The 19,686-nt window shown below is 46.8% G+C and overlaps 1 protein-coding gene across 2 annotated transcripts in view; it reads right to left on the bottom strand.

Moving 5' to 3' along the window:
* Positions 1–19,686, bottom strand: part of LOC124032375 (AMP deaminase 2-like) — a 95,213-nt gene that overhangs the window by 43,969 nt on the left and 31,558 nt on the right. Inside the window, exon 2 of one of the 2 annotated variants that reach the window (XM_046344736.1) lies at positions 18,854–18,983. In XM_046344736.1, coding sequence (XP_046200692.1) covers positions 18,854–18,959 — 106 coding nt within the window. In that variant the 5' untranslated portion in view covers positions 18,960–18,983. Of the gene's footprint in view, positions 1–791; positions 931–18,853; positions 18,984–19,686 lie in introns of those variants that run through there. The other variant, XM_046344738.1, reaches the window with a different exon arrangement.

Here is a 19,686-nt window from a genome sequence, read left to right as displayed (position 1 = left end):
GTGAGGGAGAGAGGGAGAGAGAGAGAGAGAGAGAGTGTGAGGGAGAGAGGAGAGAGAGAGAGAGAGAGAGAGAGAGAGAGTGAGGGAGAGAGAGAGAGAGAGAGAGAGAGAGAGAGAGAGAGAGAGAGGGTGAAGGAGAGAGGAGAGATAGCTAAAGAGGAGAGAGATAGCGAGAGATAGTTAACCAGCAGGGAGAAGGTGTTTAATAGGGGAGGAGAGAAACAGATAGCTAGCGTTGTTTTGTTTGTATGGGATCAGGATATCGAAGCATTAGCTAGACTGGTCCAAGATCTGTTTGAGGTATCTTAACAGATCCATACGAGCTGACTATAGAGCACAAACAGATCTGGGACCAGGCAAGGTGTTTAGGAGAGAGATCGCTATCTAGCTAGCATTGTTTTGTTTGTCTGGTATCAGGGTAGTGATGCGTGCCTCTCTCCTCTCTGCCTGTTATATCCTGCAGCTGCGTGTACCGATGAGACACTAATCTGTGCCCTGACTTAACATGTCAAACACAGTTTCTCTCTCCAGATAGGCTCACACGAAGAGAGAGAGAGAGAGGGATGGTGGAAAGGAGAGAGAGAGGGAGCGAGATACACACTCAGACAAAACAAACACACACACACACACACACACACACACACACACACACACACACACACACACACACACACACACACACACACACACACACACACACACACACACACACACACACACACACACACACACACACACACACACACACACACTTCCCCTGTCCTCTTCATTCTCTGTCATGTCATACATACACAGAACTGGTCCTGTAGATCCATCCACTCTCCCTCTGTCTCTCTTTCTGTCCCGGTGTCTGTGTATCTGTCTGCCCCCCACCCCTGTTTCTGCCTGGTTTGGCCCAGCTGTCTAGCAGTCTCTGCTGCTCTTCCTTCCTCATTTAAATGCCTGTGACATCGATCTGGACCATACCATGCGGTGTAGCGGGGCGCGGGGGGGGGGGTGACAGGCTGCAACACTCAGGAAAAAGGCTGGAGTCTCTGTTTCTCTCAAATCAACTCCCCTCTATCTCATCGTTTGCTGTCCCACATGTTTTAATTTGCTCAGGGGAAGGTTGAGGTAGCCTGGGTTCATTTGTGTGTGTGTGTGTGTGTGTGTGTGTGTGTGTGTGTGTGTGTGTGTGTGTGTGTGTGTGTGTGTGTGTGTGTGTGTGTGTGTGTGTGTGTGTGTGTGTGTGTGTGTGTGTGTGTGTGTGTGTGTGTGTGTGTGTGTGTGGTATGAGACGTGCTTGCAGAGAGCCAGAGGTCATCCAAGAGATGGTTGCTTAATTTAAAAAAACACACCCTCATCCTACCCCTTTCCTCATACTGTATGAATGAAATTAAAATGGCCACCATGTATTCATTTCCCCCTCCTGTCATTGGTGGAGCTCCTGTCGTCTGCAGTGGTCTCCATTGGTGGAGCTCCTGTCGTCTGATGTGGTCTCCTGATGTAAATACTATGCGGAAATAAGATAATGCAAAAGTAGACATTTTTCACATGTGCATTTTCAAGACACAGAGACACATCGTGAGGTAAACAAACACACGATAACGTAGTACGATTTGCAGTCATCATTATCTCTGGTAACACTTTACTTGACACCCAGCGTCATAACCACATCATAACCATGTCATAACCACGCCATAACCACATCATAACCACATCATAACCACATCATAACCACGCCATAACCACATCATAACCACATCATAACCACGCCATAACCACATCATAACCACATCATAACCATGCCATAACCACGCCATAACCACGTCATAACCACGCCATAACCACATCATAACCACGCCATAACCACGCCATAACCACATCATAACCACATCATAACCACGCCATAACCACATCATAACCACGCCATAACCACATCATAACCATGCCATAACCACGCCATAACCACGTCATAACCACGCCATAACCACATCATAACCACATCATAACCACGCCATAACCACGTCATAACCACGTCATAACCACATCATAACCACGCCATAACCACATCATAACCACATCATAACCATGCCATAACCACGCCATAACCATGCCATAACCACGCCATAACCACGTCATAACCACGCCATAACCACATCATAACCACATCATAACCACGCCATAACCACGTCATAACCACGTCATAATATGTTGTAACAGCTGACATAGCTTGTCATAACCACATCATAACCACACCATAACCACGCCATAACAACGCCATAACCACGCCATAACCACATCATAACCATGTCATAACCACGCCATAACCACGTCATAACCACATCATAACCACGCCATAACCACATCATAACCACATCATAACCACGCCATAACCACATCATAACCACGCCATAACCACATCATAACCACGTCATAACCACGCCATAACCACATCATAACCACGTCATAACCACGTCATAACCACGTCATAACCACGTCATAATATGTTGTAACAGCTGACATAGCTTGTCATAACCACGTCATAACCACGCCATAACAACGCCATAACCACGACATAACCACGTCATAACCACGTTGTTTTATTTTATTTATTTTTTTTAAGTATTTTGTTGTTGTTGTAATGAATTCTTCCAAAGACATAACCACGCCATAACAGGTGGAACCAAAGCATTATGAGCTTACTGTGGTTGTCACGCCTTGCGCATTGTATTTTGTGTTTTGTTATATGTTTGGGTAGGCCAGCCATAACCACATCATAACCACGCCATAACCACGCCATAACAACGCCATAACCACGTCATAACCACGCCATAACCACGCCATAACCACGTCATAACCACACCATAACCACGTCATAACCACGCCATAACCACACCATAACCACATCATAACCAAACCATAACCACGTCATAATATGTTGTAACAGCTGACATAGCTTGTCATAACCACGTCATAACCACGCCATAACCACGTCACAACCACGTCATAGCCACGTCATAACCACGTCATAACCACGCCATAACCACGTCATAACCACGCCATAACCACGTCATAACCACGCCATAACCACGCCATAACCACGCCATAACCACGTCATAGCCACACCATAACCACACCATAACCACGCCATAACCACATCATAACCACGTCATAATATGTTGTAACAGCTGACATAGCTTGTCATAACCTGTCATAATATGGCCATAACACTGGCATGACCAATATATTTATCACCTGTTGTAACACGTATATTACGTTATTCTACGGCTGGTTGTGACACCTACTTAAGACTGTCAAAACCCACATTTATCAAACGTGTTTTTCCCCCCCAGCCAAGAAGTTCCCTTTCATTTGAAAGTTGTTTTATTTTATTATTTTTTTTTTAAAGTATTTTGTTGTTGTTGTAATGAATTCTTCCAAAGACAGGTTTAGCAGCCACATTAGCAGCTAATTAGCGTTTAATTTAGGGTTATAAATATATTGGTCAAAGTCACCTTGTCCCGTAGACATTTACGTGGTTATCAAAACGTCACGTCAGGGTAAAGCCTTACACAAAGCACAAGCCTTATTTTAAGTGTTTCTAAAATCCCATATGGTAAAAGGAATGGTGGAAAAAACAATTGGAACCATTTCCTTGTTTGACCGCTAGGTTTTATGGGTATTATGACTCATACTGTGGTACTCTATATTGGTCCGCTAATACAGGACTAGTATTATTATTAATTCATTTTAATCAGATTTTTCGGCACCCTCAGAACCCCTCACTTCCCGCGGCTATGAGGCTACATAGATGAGTGAAGGGTAAATACGTTTCCTTCAATCAGACAATCAAGAACTGAATTCATTCAGACATTTGACAACGTCAGGAGAGACCAATGGTTCTTAGACAGTGGCTATTGTTGACCTTTTTAAAAGAGATATATATATATATATATATACAGTAGGGCAAAAAGTATTTACTCAGCCACCAATTGTGCAAGTTCTCCCACTTAAAAAGATGAGTGAGGCCTGTAATTTTCATCATAGGTACACTTCAACTATGTATATATATATATATACACTGGTCATGTTAGTAATGACATGTGTTATAAAAGGTTGAACAGATCATGATTTTATCTAACAGTAAATGTTCACAGAACAGACATCATGGCCCCTCAGGGCTTTTTATAAAGGTTGTGAAAAACTCCTCTGAAAGATGAGACTGATTCGGAGGCTGATCCAGTTTCAATAGCAGCCCCTGTCAGAAGAACAAAGCCAGAAGCTCTCTCAAGCATCAGAGGCAATCAGTTCTTAACAAGCATCCCAGCTGTGAGAGTTTATGGATGCTATCAAAAGGCACCCTATTCCCTACATAGTGCACTTCGTTTGTACCAGGGCCCATAGGGAGTAGTGCACTATATTGGAAATAGGGTGCTATTTCGGGGATACACCATTGCTCAAAACAGTCAAAAAACCCTCTAAAGATGATTTCATCTCAATGAGTCATGCTGGACTGTAGCGGCCTGAGCCCCAACCACCTAGAGGTTCGGCTCTCTTGGCGTAACGGCTAAGGTAAAATATATAGACGCATTAATAATTTGGTAACATTTTACTCAATGTTGACAGGTGTAAGGCATTGTAATGCAGTTATAGGACTTGTTATCATCATTTATAAAAATCCTTATATTGTCTTAGTGTAACAGTATAACTTTAGACCGTCCCCTCGTCCATACCCGGGCGCGAACCAGGGACCCTCTGCACACATCAACAACAGTCACCCACGAAGCATCGTTACCCATCGCTCCACAAAAGCTGCAGCCCGCCCTTGCAGAGCAAGGGGAACTACTACTTCAAGGTCTCAGAGCAAGTGACGTCACTGATTGAAACGCTATTTAGCGCGCACCGCTAACTAAGCTAGCCGTTTCACATCCGTTACACTAGTACCATCTCATAACGATCCTACCGCTCTTGATGGTAAAACAGCTCTTTGTGGTATGAGTCCTGACTAACACTGTAATCATGTCTGACACTGCTCATGATGTGATCGGACTGCATGTGTGTCCATCACACTCCACCTACTGTCTACAAAGCTGTTAACAGAAGACTAACACTGTAATCATGTCCCCTTGAACTTTGCGACCTTTTGCCACATTTCAGGCTTCAAACATAAAGGTATAAAACTGTATTTTTTTGTGAAGAATCAACAACAAGTGGGACACAATCATGAAGTGGAATGACATTTATTGGATATTTCAAACTTTTTTAACAAATCAAAAACTGAAAAATTGGGCGGGATTCAACAGACCAAGCAGTGTTTTACTACAATCCTCTAGTGTCCAGTCTTTTTTTCCCCTCAGCCCGCAGTTCCTTGTTTTTTTGCTGAAAGAAGTGGAACTCTTAAGGTCGTCGGCTGCCATACCTCATTCGTGTCAAGGTACAATGAGTACTTAATATAATGTTTACATACCCTACATTATTTATCTCATATGTATACGTATATACTGTACTCTATATCATCTACTGCATCTTTATGTAATACATGTATCACTAGCCACTTTAAACTATGCCACTTTGTTTACATACTCATCTCATATGTATATACTGTACTCGATACCATCTACTGCATCTTGCCTATGCCGCTCTGTACCATCACCCATTCATATATCTTTATGTACATATTCTTTATCCCTTTACACTTGTGTGTATGAGGTAGTAGTTTTGGAATTGTTAGCTAGATTACTCGTTGGTTATTACTGCGTTGTCAGAACTAGAAGCACAAGCATTTCGCTACACTCTCATTAACATCTGCTAACCATGTGTATGTGACAAATAACATTTGATTGATTGATTGATTGATTGATTGAGTTGTGCTTTCTTTTATAGGTCTTTGGCCATTAATTTTGTCCAGGACTGTCAGTTAACTAACTGTAGCCCTTCTGTTGCTCTGCACAATTCATATCAGCTTCCTATGTCCTCTTTTTTTTAAAACCCAGCAGTTATTGACACACTCAAACCAGAATGCCTGGAACCTACTACTATACCCTGTTCAAAGGCACTTAAATATTTTGTCTTGACCATTCACTCTCTGAATGGCACACAATGCATGTCTCAATTGTCTCAAGGCTTAAAAATCCTTCTTTAACCAGTCTCTTGACCTTCATCTACACTGATTGAAGTGGATTTAACAAGTGACATCAATAAGGGATCCATATCTTTCAACTGGATTCACCTGGTCAGTCTATGTCATGGAAAGAGCAGGTGTTCCTAATGTTTTGTACACTCAGTGTAGACTCCATTGAAAGTGCATTCTAGTCCAGGACTAGGCTTGATCCCTGTCTGGGAAAGCAGCTCTAGATTATTTTTCAGAACAAAGTTTATTTTCAGATTGTGGACAGACATACAACCTAATTGCATTGTTCCTTTAAAAAAATGACTATATTTTGTAAATACAAAGGGAATCGTCCATATTTAACATAATACAGATATGTACAGTGGCTAGCAAAAGTATTCACCCACCTTGACATTTTTCCTATTTTGTTGCCTTACAACTTGGAATTAAAATAGGTGTTTGTATCATTTGATTTACACAACATGCCTACCACTTTGAAGATGCAAAATTTGTTTTGTGAATCAAACAATAAATAAGACAAAACAACTGGAAACTTGAGTGTTCATAACTATTCACCCCCCCTCCCCCAAAGTCAACACTTTGTAGAGCCACCTTTTGCAGTAATTACAGCTGCAAGTCTTTTGGGGTATGTCTCCAAGCTTGGCACATCTAGCCACTGGGATTTTTTTCCCATTCTTCAAGGCAAAACTGATCCAGCTCCTTCAAGTTGGATGGGATCTGCTGGTGTAAAGCAATCTTTAAGTCATACCACAGATTCTCAACTGGATTGAGGTCTGGGCTTTGACTAGGCCATTCCAAGACATCTAAATGTTTCCCCTTTAACCACTCAAATGGTGATTTAGCAGTATGCTTAGGGTCATTGTCCTGCTGGAAGGTGAACCTCTGTCTCAGTCTCAAATCTCTGGAAGACTGAAGCAGGTTTCCCTCAATAATTTCCCCGTATTTAGCACCATCCATCATTCCGTCCATTCTGAGGGGTGCTTGCTTAGTCACCTCCTGTACTCCCTTGTTCACCCACGGCTGCATGTCCAAGAACGACTCCGAAACCACCATTAAGTTTTCTGACGACACAACACAACAGCCTGATCACCAACAACGATGAGACGGCCTATAGGGAGGAGGTCAGAAACCTGGCAGTGTGGTGCCAGGACAACAACCTCTCCCTCAATGTGAGCAAGACAAAGGAGCTGATCGTGGACTACATGAGAAAGAGGGCTGAACAGGCCCCCGTTAACCTCGATGGGGCGGTAGCAGCTCGAGAGTAAAAGTAGGGAACTCGTCTGTCGGCCCTGCATTAAAAGACCACAATTGGTTAAAGAAAATTGTGATAAATTAAAAAGTATACCCGTTTAATTTAAGGACCAAAAAATTTACAACTGTGGCATATTGATTGAACAATTGTTGGGAAGAGATTTTCGATGTACCGATGCCATGGCACATGATTTATGAACTGATACACAAAATGACGCCGGATTCAAAAGATAGAATTTTTAAATTTAAATGATTATACAAAATTCTTGCAACCAATAGAATGTTCTATATATGGGGGATACAACCTTCCATACAACCTGTCCATATGTAGCTTGTTTGTGGTCACATGTCCAGGAATGGCTGAAGAATTGCAACATTTACCTGGCGCTAACTCTGCAGACAGCAATACTGGGTGATCTGAAAAGTCAATTGATCAATAATATAATAATACTTTTATCAAAAAGGTTTATCTTTAATTTACAATCTGTAGAAACTATCAGAATAGAAAAGGTTCTGTCATGTATTGTCATATTATGTCTTGTTCCTGTTCTTTCTCTTCACTCCGTCTCCCTCTGCTGGTCGTATTAGGTTACCTTCTCTTCCTCTCCTTCCCCCAGCTGTTCCTCATATTCTCTAACTACCTCGTTCACCCTTTTCCCACCTGTTCCCTTTTTCCCTCTGATTAGGTCTCTATTTCTCTCCCTGTTTCTGCTTCTGTCTTTGTCAGATTCTCGTTTGAGTTTCTCATGCCAGAACCAAACTATCGTCTCGTTTGCTTCACCCTTGTCCCGTCCTGTCGGAATCTGCCTGTTCATCTGATGCTATGTGTGATCAGGTACCTCTGTCCTCTACGACCCACGCCTACCCAGAGAGACCAGCAGTCTGTCGCCGCTAACCCAGCTATTCTCCTCTGCTGCTAAGAAGGGGACTCTTCTGAAAATATCAGAAGGACTTTATGATTCATTTGTCGCCCTCTCTGCGGGTTGTCTATTTTGCCATTATATACGTCTGAAGAGGATCTATGTCTTCCCTGTGTTTTGACATTAAATGACTCAGTATTTGTTAAACCGCTGTTGGGTCCTCACTCACGTGCATAACAGGTTCAGTACGTTTGTGAAACATCACAGTTTACATGGACAATAATAATCCAACATGGATGGTGTTAAGAGATAGATGGGAGGGGTTGAATGGAGCTGAAGGGTGGGACTGGATGGTGTTAAGAGATGGGAGGGGTTGAATGGAGCTGAAGGGTGGGACTGGATGGTGTTAAGAGATGGGAGGGGTTGAATGGAGCTGAAGGGTGGGACTGGATGGTGTTAAGAGATGGGAGGGGTTGAATGGAGCTGAAGGGTGGGACTGGATGGTGTTAAGAGATGGGAGGGGTTGAATGGAGCTGAAGGGTGGGACTGGATGGTGTTAAGAGATGGGAGGGGTTGAATGGAGCTGAAGGGTGGGACTGGATGGTGTTAAGAGATGGGGGGTTGAATGGAGGAAGGGTGGGACTGGGTTGAATGGAGCTGAAGGGTGGGACTGGATGGTGTTAAGAGATGGGAGGGGTTGAATGGAGCTGAAGGGTGGGACTGGATGGTGTTAAGAGATGGGAGGGGTTGAATGGAGCTGAAGGGTGGGACTGGATGGTGTTAAGAGATGGGAGGGGTTGAATGGAGCTGAAGGTGGGACTGGATGGTGTTAAGAGATGGGAGGGGTTGAATGGAGCTGAAGGGTGGGACTGGATGGTGTTAAGAGATGGGAGGGGTTGAATGGAGCTGAAGGGTGGGACTGGATGGTGTTAAGAGATAGCTGATGGGAGGGGTTGAATGGAGCTGAAGGGTGGGACTGGATGGTGTTAAGAGATGGGAGGGTTGAATGGAGCTGAAGGGTGGGACTGGATGGTGTTAAGAGATGGGAGGGGTTGAATGGAGCTGAAGGGTGGGACTGGATGGTGTTAAGAGATGGGAGGGGTTGAATGGAGCTGAAGGGTGGGACTGGATGGTGTTAAGAGATGGGAGGGGTTGAATGGAGCTGAAGGGTGGGACTGGATGGTGTTAAGAGATAGATGGGGAGGGGTTGAATGGAGCTGAAGGGTGGGACTGGATGGTGTTAAGAGATGGGAGGGGTTGAATGGAGCTGAAGGGTGGGACTGGATGGTGTTAAGAGATGGGAGGGGTTGAATGGAGCTGAAGGGTGGGACTGGATGGTGTTAAGAGATAGATGGGAGGGGTTGAATGGAGCTGAAGGGTGGGACTGGATGGTGTTAAGAGATGGGAGGGGTTGAATGGAGCTGAAGGGTGGGACTGGATGGTGTTAAGAGATAGATGGGAGGGGTTGGATGGAGCTGAAGGGTGGGACTGGATGGTGTTAAGAGATAGATGGGAGGGGTTGAATGGAGCTGAAGGGTGGGACTGGATGGTGTTAAGAGATGGGAGGGGTTGAATGGAGCTGAAGGGTGGGACTGGATGGTGTTAAGAGATAGATGGGAGGGGTTGAATGGAGCTGAAGGGTGGGACTGGATGGTGTTAAGAGATAGATGGGAGGGGTTGAATGGAGCTGAAGGGTGGGACTGGATGGTGTTAAGAGATGGGAGGGGTTGAATGGAGCTGAAGGGTGGGACTGGATGGTGTTAAGAGATGGGAGGGGTTGAATGGAGCTGAAGGGTGGGACTGGATGGTGTTAAGAGATGGGAGGGGTTGAATGGAGCTGAAGGGTGGGACTGGATGGTGTTAAGAGATGGGAGGGGTTGAATGGAGCTGAAGGGTGGGACTGGATGGTGTTAAGAGATGGGAGGGGTTGAATGGAGCTGAAGGGTGGGACTGGATGGTGTTAAGAGATGGGAGGGGTTGAATGGAGCTGAAGGGTGGGACTGGATGGTGTTAAGAGATGGGAGGGGTTGAATGGAGCTGAAGGGTGGGACTGGATGATGTTAAGAGATGGGAGGGGTTGAATAGAGCTGAAGGGTGGGACTGGATGATGTTAAGAGATGGGAGGGGTTGAATGGAGCTGAAGGGTGGGACTGGATGGTGTTAAGAGATGGGAGGGGTTGAATGGAGCTGAAGGGTGGGACTGGATGGTGTTAAGAGATGGGAGGGGTTGAATGGAGCTGAAGGGTGGGACTGGATGGTGTTAAGAGATGGGAGGGGTTGAATAGAGCTGAAGGGTGGGACTGGATGGTGTTAAGAGATAGATGGGAGGGGTTGAATGGAGCTGAAGGGTGGGACTGGATGGTGTTAAGAGATGGGAGGGGTTGAATGGAGCTGAAGGGTGGGACTGGATGGTGTTAAGAGATGGGAGGGGTTGAATGGAGCTGAAGGGTGGGACTGGATGGTGTTAAGAGATGGGAGGGGTTGAATAGAGCTGAAGGGTGGGACTGGATGGTGTTAAGAGATGGGAGGGGTTGAATGGAGCTGAAGGGTGGGACTGGATGGTGTTAAGAGATGGGAGGGGTTGAATGGAGCTGAAGGGTGGGACTGGATGGTGTTAAGAGATGGGAGGGTTGAATGGAGCTGAAGGGTGGGACTGGATGGTGTTAAGAGATGGGAGGGTTGAATGGAGCTGAAGGGTGGGACTGGATGGTGTTAAGAGATGGGAGGGGTTGAATGGAGCTGAAGGGTGGGACTGGATGGTGTTAAGAGATGGGAGGGGTTGAATGGAGCTGAAGGGTGGGACTGGATGGTGTTAAGAGATGGGAGGGTTGAATGGAGCTGAAGGGTGGGACTGGATGGTGTTAAGAGATAGATGGGAGGGGTTGGATGGAGCTGAAGGGTGGGACTGGATGGTGTTAAGAGATGGGAGGGGTTGAATGGAGCTGAAGGGTGGGACTGGATGGTGTTAAGAGATAGATGGGAGGGGTTGGATGGAGCTGAAGGGTGGGACTGGATGGTGTTAAGAGATGGGAGGGTTGAATGGAGCTGAAGGATGGGACTGGATGGTGTTAAGAGATAGATGGGAGGGTTGAATGGAGCTGAAGGGTGGGACTGGATGGTGTTAAGAGATAGATGGGAGGGGTTGAATGGAGCTGAAGGGTGGGACTGGATGGTGTTAAGAGATAGATGGGAGGGGTTGAATGGAGCTGAAGGGTGGGACTGGATGGTGTTAAGAGATAGATGGGAGGGGTTGAATGGAGCTGAAGGGTGAGACTGGATGGTGTTAAGAGATAGATGGGAGGGGTTGGATGGAGCTGAAGGGTGGGACTGGATGGTGTTAAGAGATGGGAGGGGTTGAATGGAGCTGAAGGATGGGACTGGATGGTGTTAAGAGATAGATGGGAGGGGTTGAATGGAGCTGAAGGGTGGGACTGGATTGTGTTAAGAGATAGATGGGAGGGGTTGAATGGAGCTGAAGGGTGGGACTGGATGGTGTTAAGAGATAGATGGGAGGGGTTGAATGGAGCTGAAGGGTGGGACTGGATGGTGTTAAGAGATAGATGGGAGGGTTGAATGGAGCTGAAGGGTGGGACTGGATGGTGTTAAGAGATGGGAGGGGTTGAATGGAGCTGAAGGGTGAGACTGGATGGTGTTAAGAGATGGGAGGGGTTGAATGGAGCTGAAGGCTGGGACTGGATGGTGTTAAGAGATGGGAGGGGTTGAATGGAGCTGAAGGGTGGGACTGGATGGTGTTAAGAGATAGATGGGAGGGGTTGAATGGAGCTGAAGGGTGGGACTGGATGGTGTTAAGAGATAGATGGGAGGGGTTGAATGGAGCTGAAGGGTGGGACTGGATGGTGTTAAGAGATAGATGGGAGGGGTTGAATGGAGCTGAAGGGTGGGACTGGATGGTGTTAAGAGATGGGAGGGGTTGAATGGAGCTGAAGGGTGAGACTGGATGGTGTTAAGAGATGGGAGGGGTTGAATGGAGCTGAAGGCTGGGACTGGATGGTGTTAAGAGATGGGAGGGGTTGAATGGAGCTGAAGGGTGGGACTGGATGGTGTTAAGAGATGGGAGGGGTTGAATGGAGCTGAAGGGTGGGACTGGATGGTGTTAAGAGATGGGAGGGTTGAATAGAGCTGAAGGGTGGGACTGGATGGTGTTAAGAGATAGATGGGAGGGGTTGAATGGAGCTGAAGGGTGGGACTGGATGGTGTTAAGAGATGGGAGGGGTTGAATGGAGCTGAAGGGTGGGACTGGATGGTGTTAAGAGATGGGAGGGGTTGAATGGAGCTGAAGGGTGGGACTGGATGGTGTTAAGAGATGGGAGGGGTTGAATAGAGCTGAAGGGTGGGACTGGATGGTGTTAAGAGATGGGAGGGGTTGAATGGAGCTGAAGGGTGGGACTGGATGGTGTTAAGAGATGGGAGGGGTTGAATGGAGCTGAAGGGTGGGACTGGATGGTGTTAAGAGATAGATGGGAGGGGTTGGATGGAGCTGAAGGGTGGGACTGGATGGTGTTAAGAGATAGATGGGAGGGGTTGGATGGAGCTGAAGGGTGGGACTGGATGGTGTTAAGAGATAGATGGGAGGGGTTGAATGGAGCTGAAGGGTGGGACTGGATGGTGTTAAGAGATAGATGGGAGGGGTTGAATGGAGCTGAAGGGTGGGACTGGATGGTGTTAAGAGATGGGAGGGGTTGAATGGAGCTGAAGGTGGGACTGGATGGTGTTAAGAGATGGGAGGGGTTGAATGGAGCTGAAGGGTGGGACTGGATGGTGTTAAGAGATGGGAGGGGTTGAATGGAGCTGAAGGGTGGGACTGGATGGTGTTAAGAGATAGATGGGAGGGGTTGAATGGAGCTGAAGGGTGAGACTGGATGGTGTTAAGAGATGGGAGGGGTTGAATGGAGCTGAAGGCTGGGACTGGATGGTGTTAAGAGATGGGAGGGGTTGAATGGAGCTGAAGGGTGGGACTGGATGGTGTTAAGAGATGGGAGGGGTTGAATGGAGCTGAAGGGTGGGACTGGATGGTGTTAAGAGATGGGAGGGGTTGAATAGAGCTGAAGGGTGGGACTGGATGGTGTTCAGAGATAGATGGGAGGGTTGAATGGAGCTGAAGGGTGGGACTGGATGGTGTTAAGAGATGGGAGGGGTTGAATGGAGCTGAAGGGTGGGACTGGATGGTGTTAAGAGATAGATGGGAGGGGTTGAATGGAGCTGAAGGGTGGGACTGGATGGTGTTAATAGATGGGAGGGGTTGAATGGAGCTGAAGTGTGGGACTGGATGGTGTTAAGAGATGGGAGGGGTTGAATGGAGCTGAAGGGTGGGACTGGATGGTGTTAAGAGATAGATGGGAGGGGTTGAATGGAGCTGAAGGGTGGGACTGGTTGGTGTTAAGAGATGGGAGGGGTTGAATGGAGCTGAAGGGTAACAACGAATAACTACAAGACAATGAGACTAATAACAATGAATGTAAAACATACTGTGTCTGTAAAAACAGATTCAGAACTTTTGTGAAAGAAATAGATGGGAGAATGTGAGAAAATAATCTGACGCGCTTTATTGTGTCAGGTTGTTTTTACCCACGGGCTAGCTTCCTTACTCAGTTCAAGGGATCCGCGCCAAATTATGTAGGACGCCCAAATAAGCAAGCTTTTTCCCCACACAACATGTTCAAGCCTTTTAAAGGCAATAAGCATTCGCAAAATATTAAATCTGCACAATGCAAGGAGCGAAGCTAGTATCAACCTTGATGCCAGTGTGCCTACTACCACTGTCCATCAACAGGCAATGGGGTCATGAATGGCCACACCTGTCAACGATTTGAATGGAAGGTCGACACAGATCGACCAGAGCTATCGAAGCAGTTTTATCACATTTGGGGACTTTTAGACTAAAATCCATAAAAAATCATGGACCAAAAAAACATTAGTTACGGTCTACCCTGCCTGCACGTCACTGATGCGTGTAACTGTGTGTCCCAGACAGTCTGACACGTACTGCAGTGTGATTACAGTAATAAGTGTTGTCAGCTGACATCTCTGCAGATAATCAGAGACAATTGTGGTGCAGTGTGTCCCAAATGCCCTATGTATTGAGCCCTGGTCCAACAGCAGTGCACTATATAGAGAATACGGTGCCCTTTGGGACACTAAATAGAGAATAGGATGCGATTTGGGACACTGGTTAGAGAATAGGGAGCCCTTTGGGACACTAAATAGAGAATAGGATGCGATTTGGGACACTGGTTAGAGAATAGGATGCGATTTGGGACACTGGTTAGAGAATAGGGAGCCCTTTGGGACTTGGCCTTGTTTTTTTCCATGTCTGGAGGGTTTGTTTCACACTGATCTGATTTCTGTGTTTCAATGTGTTTTCCTATATCAAATGAAGGCCTTTATGAGAGAGGAAATGGATTTCTAGTACGATCATTTGAAGTAGATATATGTTCCTGCATAGAAGTAAATGCTCTGCTTCTTTTTTTCTTTTTACGATGAACTTGTTTATTGAATGACATGTATATGTAAACAGATGACATCATTTCAATAATCTAACAGGTGTGATGTTTTGACATCTGATACCTTGTTGCCTACTGGGCTGGGGGTCCATAACACAGTTTGTCCGTGTGTCTGGGACTGGAGAGACACAGGCCCACACAGTGATAACCATTAATATGCTGAATATCATGAAAATATAGCTCTGTTTTAATTAATTAAGTTAATTAAAAGATAAGTGTATAGAATTCATCCATCAAGGTGCGTGACTCCTGTCAGCTACCTACTACTTCCTACTCCTCTGTCAGCTACCTACTACTTCCTACTCCTCTGTCAGCTACCTACTACTTCCTACTCCTCTGTCAGCTACCTACTACTTCCTACTCCTCTGTCAGCTACCTACTACTTCCTACTCCTCTGTCAGCTACCTACTACTTCCTACTCCTCTGTCAGCTACCTACTACTTCCTACTCCTCTGTCAGCTACCTACTACTTCATACTCCTCTGTCAGCTACCTACTACTTCCTAAATATAACACATTTTTGTTGACTTGGCTATTTAAAATCAAATACAAATTCACTATAATTGTAAGCTAACTCTGTAAACCGCCCTGCGCATCAATGAACCAACAGCATCGCCTAGACCTTTACGTTCTCCCCCAGATTTTTTTATTTATCCGTTATTTTACCAGGTAAGTTGACTGAGAACACGTTCTCATTTGCATCAAAGACCTAGGGAATAGTTACAGGGGAGAGGAGGGGGGTGAATGAGCCAATTGTAAACTGGGGATTATTAGGTGACCGTGATGGTTTGAGGGCCAGATTGGGAATTTAGCCAGGACACTGGGGTTAACACCCCTACTCTTACGATAAGTGCCATGGGATCTTTAATGACCTCAGAGAGTCAGGACACCTGTTTAACGTCCCATCCGAGAAACGGCACCCTACACAGGGCAGTGTCCCCAATCACTGCCCTGGGGCATTGGGATATTTTTTAGACCAGTGGAAAGATACTGGCCCTCCAACACCACTTCCAGCAGCATCTGGTCTCCCATCCAAGGACTGACCAGGACCAACCCTGCTTAGCTTCAGAAGCAAGCCAGCAGTGGTATGCAGGGTGGTATGCTGCTGGCAAAACCCTCCTCTCCTCCCTTTCTGCATCCTTTGACTCTCTATGTCCCCTATCCTCCAGGCCGGCTCGGTCCTCCCCTCCCACTCCGTGGCTCGAAGACTCATTGCGAGCTCACAGAACAGGGCTCCGGGCAACCGAGCGGAAATGGAGGAAAACTCGCCTCCCTGCGGACCTGGCATCCTTTCACTCCCTCCTCTCTACATTTTCCTCCTCTGTCTCTGCTGCTAAAGCCACTTTCTACCACTTTAAATTCCAAGCATCTGCCTCTAACCCTAGGAAGCTCTTTGCCACCTTCTCCTCCCTCCTGAATCCTCCTCCCCCCCCCTCCTCCCTCTCTGCATATGACTTCGTCAACCATTTTGAAAAGAAGGTCGACGACATCCGATCCTCGTTTGCTAAGTTAAACGACACCGCTGGTTCTGCTCACACTGCCCTACCCTGTGCTCTGACCTCTTTCTCCCCTCTCTCTCCAGATGAAATCTTGCGTCTTGTGACGGCCGGCCGCCCAACAACCTGCCCGCTTGACCCTATCCCCTCCTCTCTTCTCCAGACCATTTCCGGAGACCTTCTCCCTTACCTCACCTCGCTCATCAACTCATCCCTGACCGCTGGCTACGTCCCTTCCATCTTCAAGAGAGCGAGAGTTGCACCCCTTCTGAAAAAACCTACACTCGATCCCTCCGATGTCAACAACTACAGACCAGTATCCCTTCTTTCTTTTCTCTCCAAAACGTGCCGTCCTTGGCCAGCTCTCCCGCTATCTCTCTCAGAATGACCTTCTTGATCCAAATCAGTCAGGTTTCAAGACTAGTCATTCAACTGAAACTGCTCTTCTCTGTATCACGGAGGCGCTCCGCACTGCTAAAGCTAACCTTCTCTCCTCTGTTCTCATCCTTCTAGACCTATCGGCTGCCTTCGATACTGTGAACCATCAGATCCTCCTCTCCACCCTCTCCGAGTTGGGCATCTCCGGCGCGGCCCACGCTTGGATTGCGTCCTACCTGACAGGTCGCTCCTACCAGGTGGCGTGGCGAGAATCTGTCTCCTCACCACGCGCTCTTACCACTGGTGTCCCCCAGGGCTCTGTTCTAGGCCCTCTCCTATTCTCACTATACACCAAGTCACTTGGCTCTGTCATAACCTCACATGGTCTCTCCTATCATTGCTATGCAGACGACACACAATTAATCTTCTCCTTTCCCCCTTCTGATGACCAGGTGGCGAATCGCATCTCTGCATGTCTGGCAGACATATCAGTGTGGATGAAGGATCACCACCTCAAGCTGAACCTCGGCAAGACGGAGCTGCTCTTCCTCCCGGGGAAGGACTGCCCGTTCCATGATCTCGCCATCACGGTTGACAACTCCATTGTGTCCTCCTCCCAGAGCGCTAAGAACCTTGGCGTGATCCTGGACAACACCCTGTCGTTCTCAACTAACATCAAGGCGGTGGCCCGTTCCTGTAGGTTCATGCTCTACAACATCCGCAGAGTACGACCCTGCCTCACACAGGAAGCGGCGCAGGTCCTTATCCAGGCACTTGTCATCTCCCGTCTGGATTACTGCAACTCGCTGTTGGCTGGGCTCCCTGCCTGTGCCATTAACCCCTACAACTCATCCAGAACGCCGCAGCCCGTCTGGTGTTCAACCTTCCCAAGTTCTCTCACGTCACCCCGCTCCTCCGCTCTCTCCACTGGCTTCCAGTTGAAGCTCGCATCCGCTACAAGACCATGGTGCTTGCCTACGGAGCTGTGAGGGGAACGGCACCTCAGTACCTCCAGGCTCTGATCAGGCCCTACACCCAAACAAGGGCACTGCGTTCATCCACCTCTGGCCTGCTCACCTCCCTACCACTGAGGAAGTACAGTTCCCGCTCAGCCCAGTCAAAACTGTTCGCTGCTCTGGCCCCCCCAATGGTGGAACAAACTCCCTCACGACGCCAGGACAGCGGAGTCAATCACCACCTTCCGGAGACACCTGAAACCCCACCTCTTTAAGGAATACCTAGGATAGGATAAAGTAATCCTTCTCACCCCCACCCCCCCCTTAAAAGATTTAGATGCACTATTGTAAAGTGGCTGCTCCACTGGATGTCATAAGGTGAACGCACCAATTTGTAAGTCGCTCTGGATAAGAGCGTCTGCTAAATGACTTAAATGTAATGTAAATGTAATGTTTGAGTGTAGCATAAGGTAACCAGTCCTCCCAGTGTGCATTATAATACAGTCTACACTTAAAGGCGATTACTCAAATGTGTTTAATTTTGGATTATAGGCAAGACCAACTATGTACCAAAGACATCTTAATTACGTTTGCTTTGTGTTTTTCTGCCATGCGTATTACGTGGTAGGCTATGTATTGTATAATGGCTCAACAATAACTTACATTCAGGGACATATAGGCCTATGGGTATGAATTAATGGTCTAATATCTAATATGCCTATGGGTGTTTTACATTTTTTACTGCAGTGGATCACACAGAGTGTTTCCTGATAGGTCTATATTTACTTTTCCCACAACCATCGAGCAAAAACAATTTGCCCAAAGAAAGGACATGCCAAAAATCAACGAGTGCAAAGGATACTGGGATACTAAAAACATTACTCCCGAAAATCCCCCTCGATCAACAGGTCTCGAGCTCACCAAACTAGTCAAGGACAAACATCGCTCATGCAGGACTGTCTCCGTCTTCATTCATCATATTCCCTACACCTACCACATGGACTGAATGCTTCGATGTAAACATGATCCCAGTTTATAGAACAGAAGAACTCATCCCGTGACAACATGTGCATCTGTCTGCATCGGTAGCATCACTAACATAAGTAGCAGGTCCCACTTGTAAAATAGATTTCATCTCAATGAGAATAACCTGTATAAATAAAAGGTTAAATGAAAAATAGTCATACATACACATTACACACTCAGTCACAGATAACATGGTATATAAACTACCCCCTACCCCTCTATCCCCATCCCTCTATCCCTATCCCTCTCCTTACCTGGGCTGGTTGAGTACTGCAGGCTACCCCTCTTCCTCAAGGGGGACTGGGGTTTGGGTTTGGCCCCAGGTCCAGACTCTGCTCCTGGGGACGGGTTGGAGGACATCTTCCCTGGCTGGTTAAGACAAGACTGGAGAAAAAAAACACTATAAGCAGCACGGCGGAGCTGGAGTAGACTGTAGAGGGAGATTTAGGGAGCCACGAGTAAGAGGGGAGTAGAGAGAGAGAGAGCAAGAGCGAGAGAAGTAGCACATGCTAAGAGAGGCAGAGAGCCGGGGGGGTTTCTGCTGTGTGTGTGTCTTCCCTGAATGCAATGTTGACAGTGCTGCTGGGGCGTGACAGAGCTACTCAACGCTACACACAACACAGCTCCAGCCAGATCCATTCTGCTCTGTACTGTTCTGTTGCCCCGGCAACTACAACCCTGTCATGTGCAAAAGGAGAAGTGGTCACGGAGGACTGACTGATAATATCAGTTAACTAAAGGTCCTTTAGGCAGGCAGAGAGAGAGAGAGAGAGAGAGAGAGAGAGAGAGAAAGAGAGAGAGAGAAGAAGAGAGAGAGAGAGAGAGAGAGAGAGAGAGAGAAGAGAGAGAGAGAGAGAGAGAGAGAGAGAGAGAGAGAGAGAGAGAGAGAGAGAGAGAGAGAGAGAGAGAGAGAGAGAGAGAGAGAGAGAGAGAGAGAGAGAGAGAGAGAGAGAGAGAGAGAGAGAGAGAGAGAGAGAGAGAGAGAGAGAGAGAGAGAGAGATAGCTCATCCCTTGGGAATAGTACGGTAGACTAATTTATCACTGACCTCAACCCAGAGTCTTTTAGTGCGTTCACAGTCAGGCCAC

Source organism: Oncorhynchus gorbuscha, linkage group LG03 (genome assembly GCF_021184085.1).
Source record: "Oncorhynchus gorbuscha isolate QuinsamMale2020 ecotype Even-year linkage group LG03, OgorEven_v1.0, whole genome shotgun sequence".
Taxonomy (NCBI): Eukaryota; Metazoa; Chordata; class Actinopteri; order Salmoniformes; family Salmonidae; genus Oncorhynchus; species Oncorhynchus gorbuscha.
This window is presented reverse-complemented; position numbering and strand designations above follow the sequence as displayed.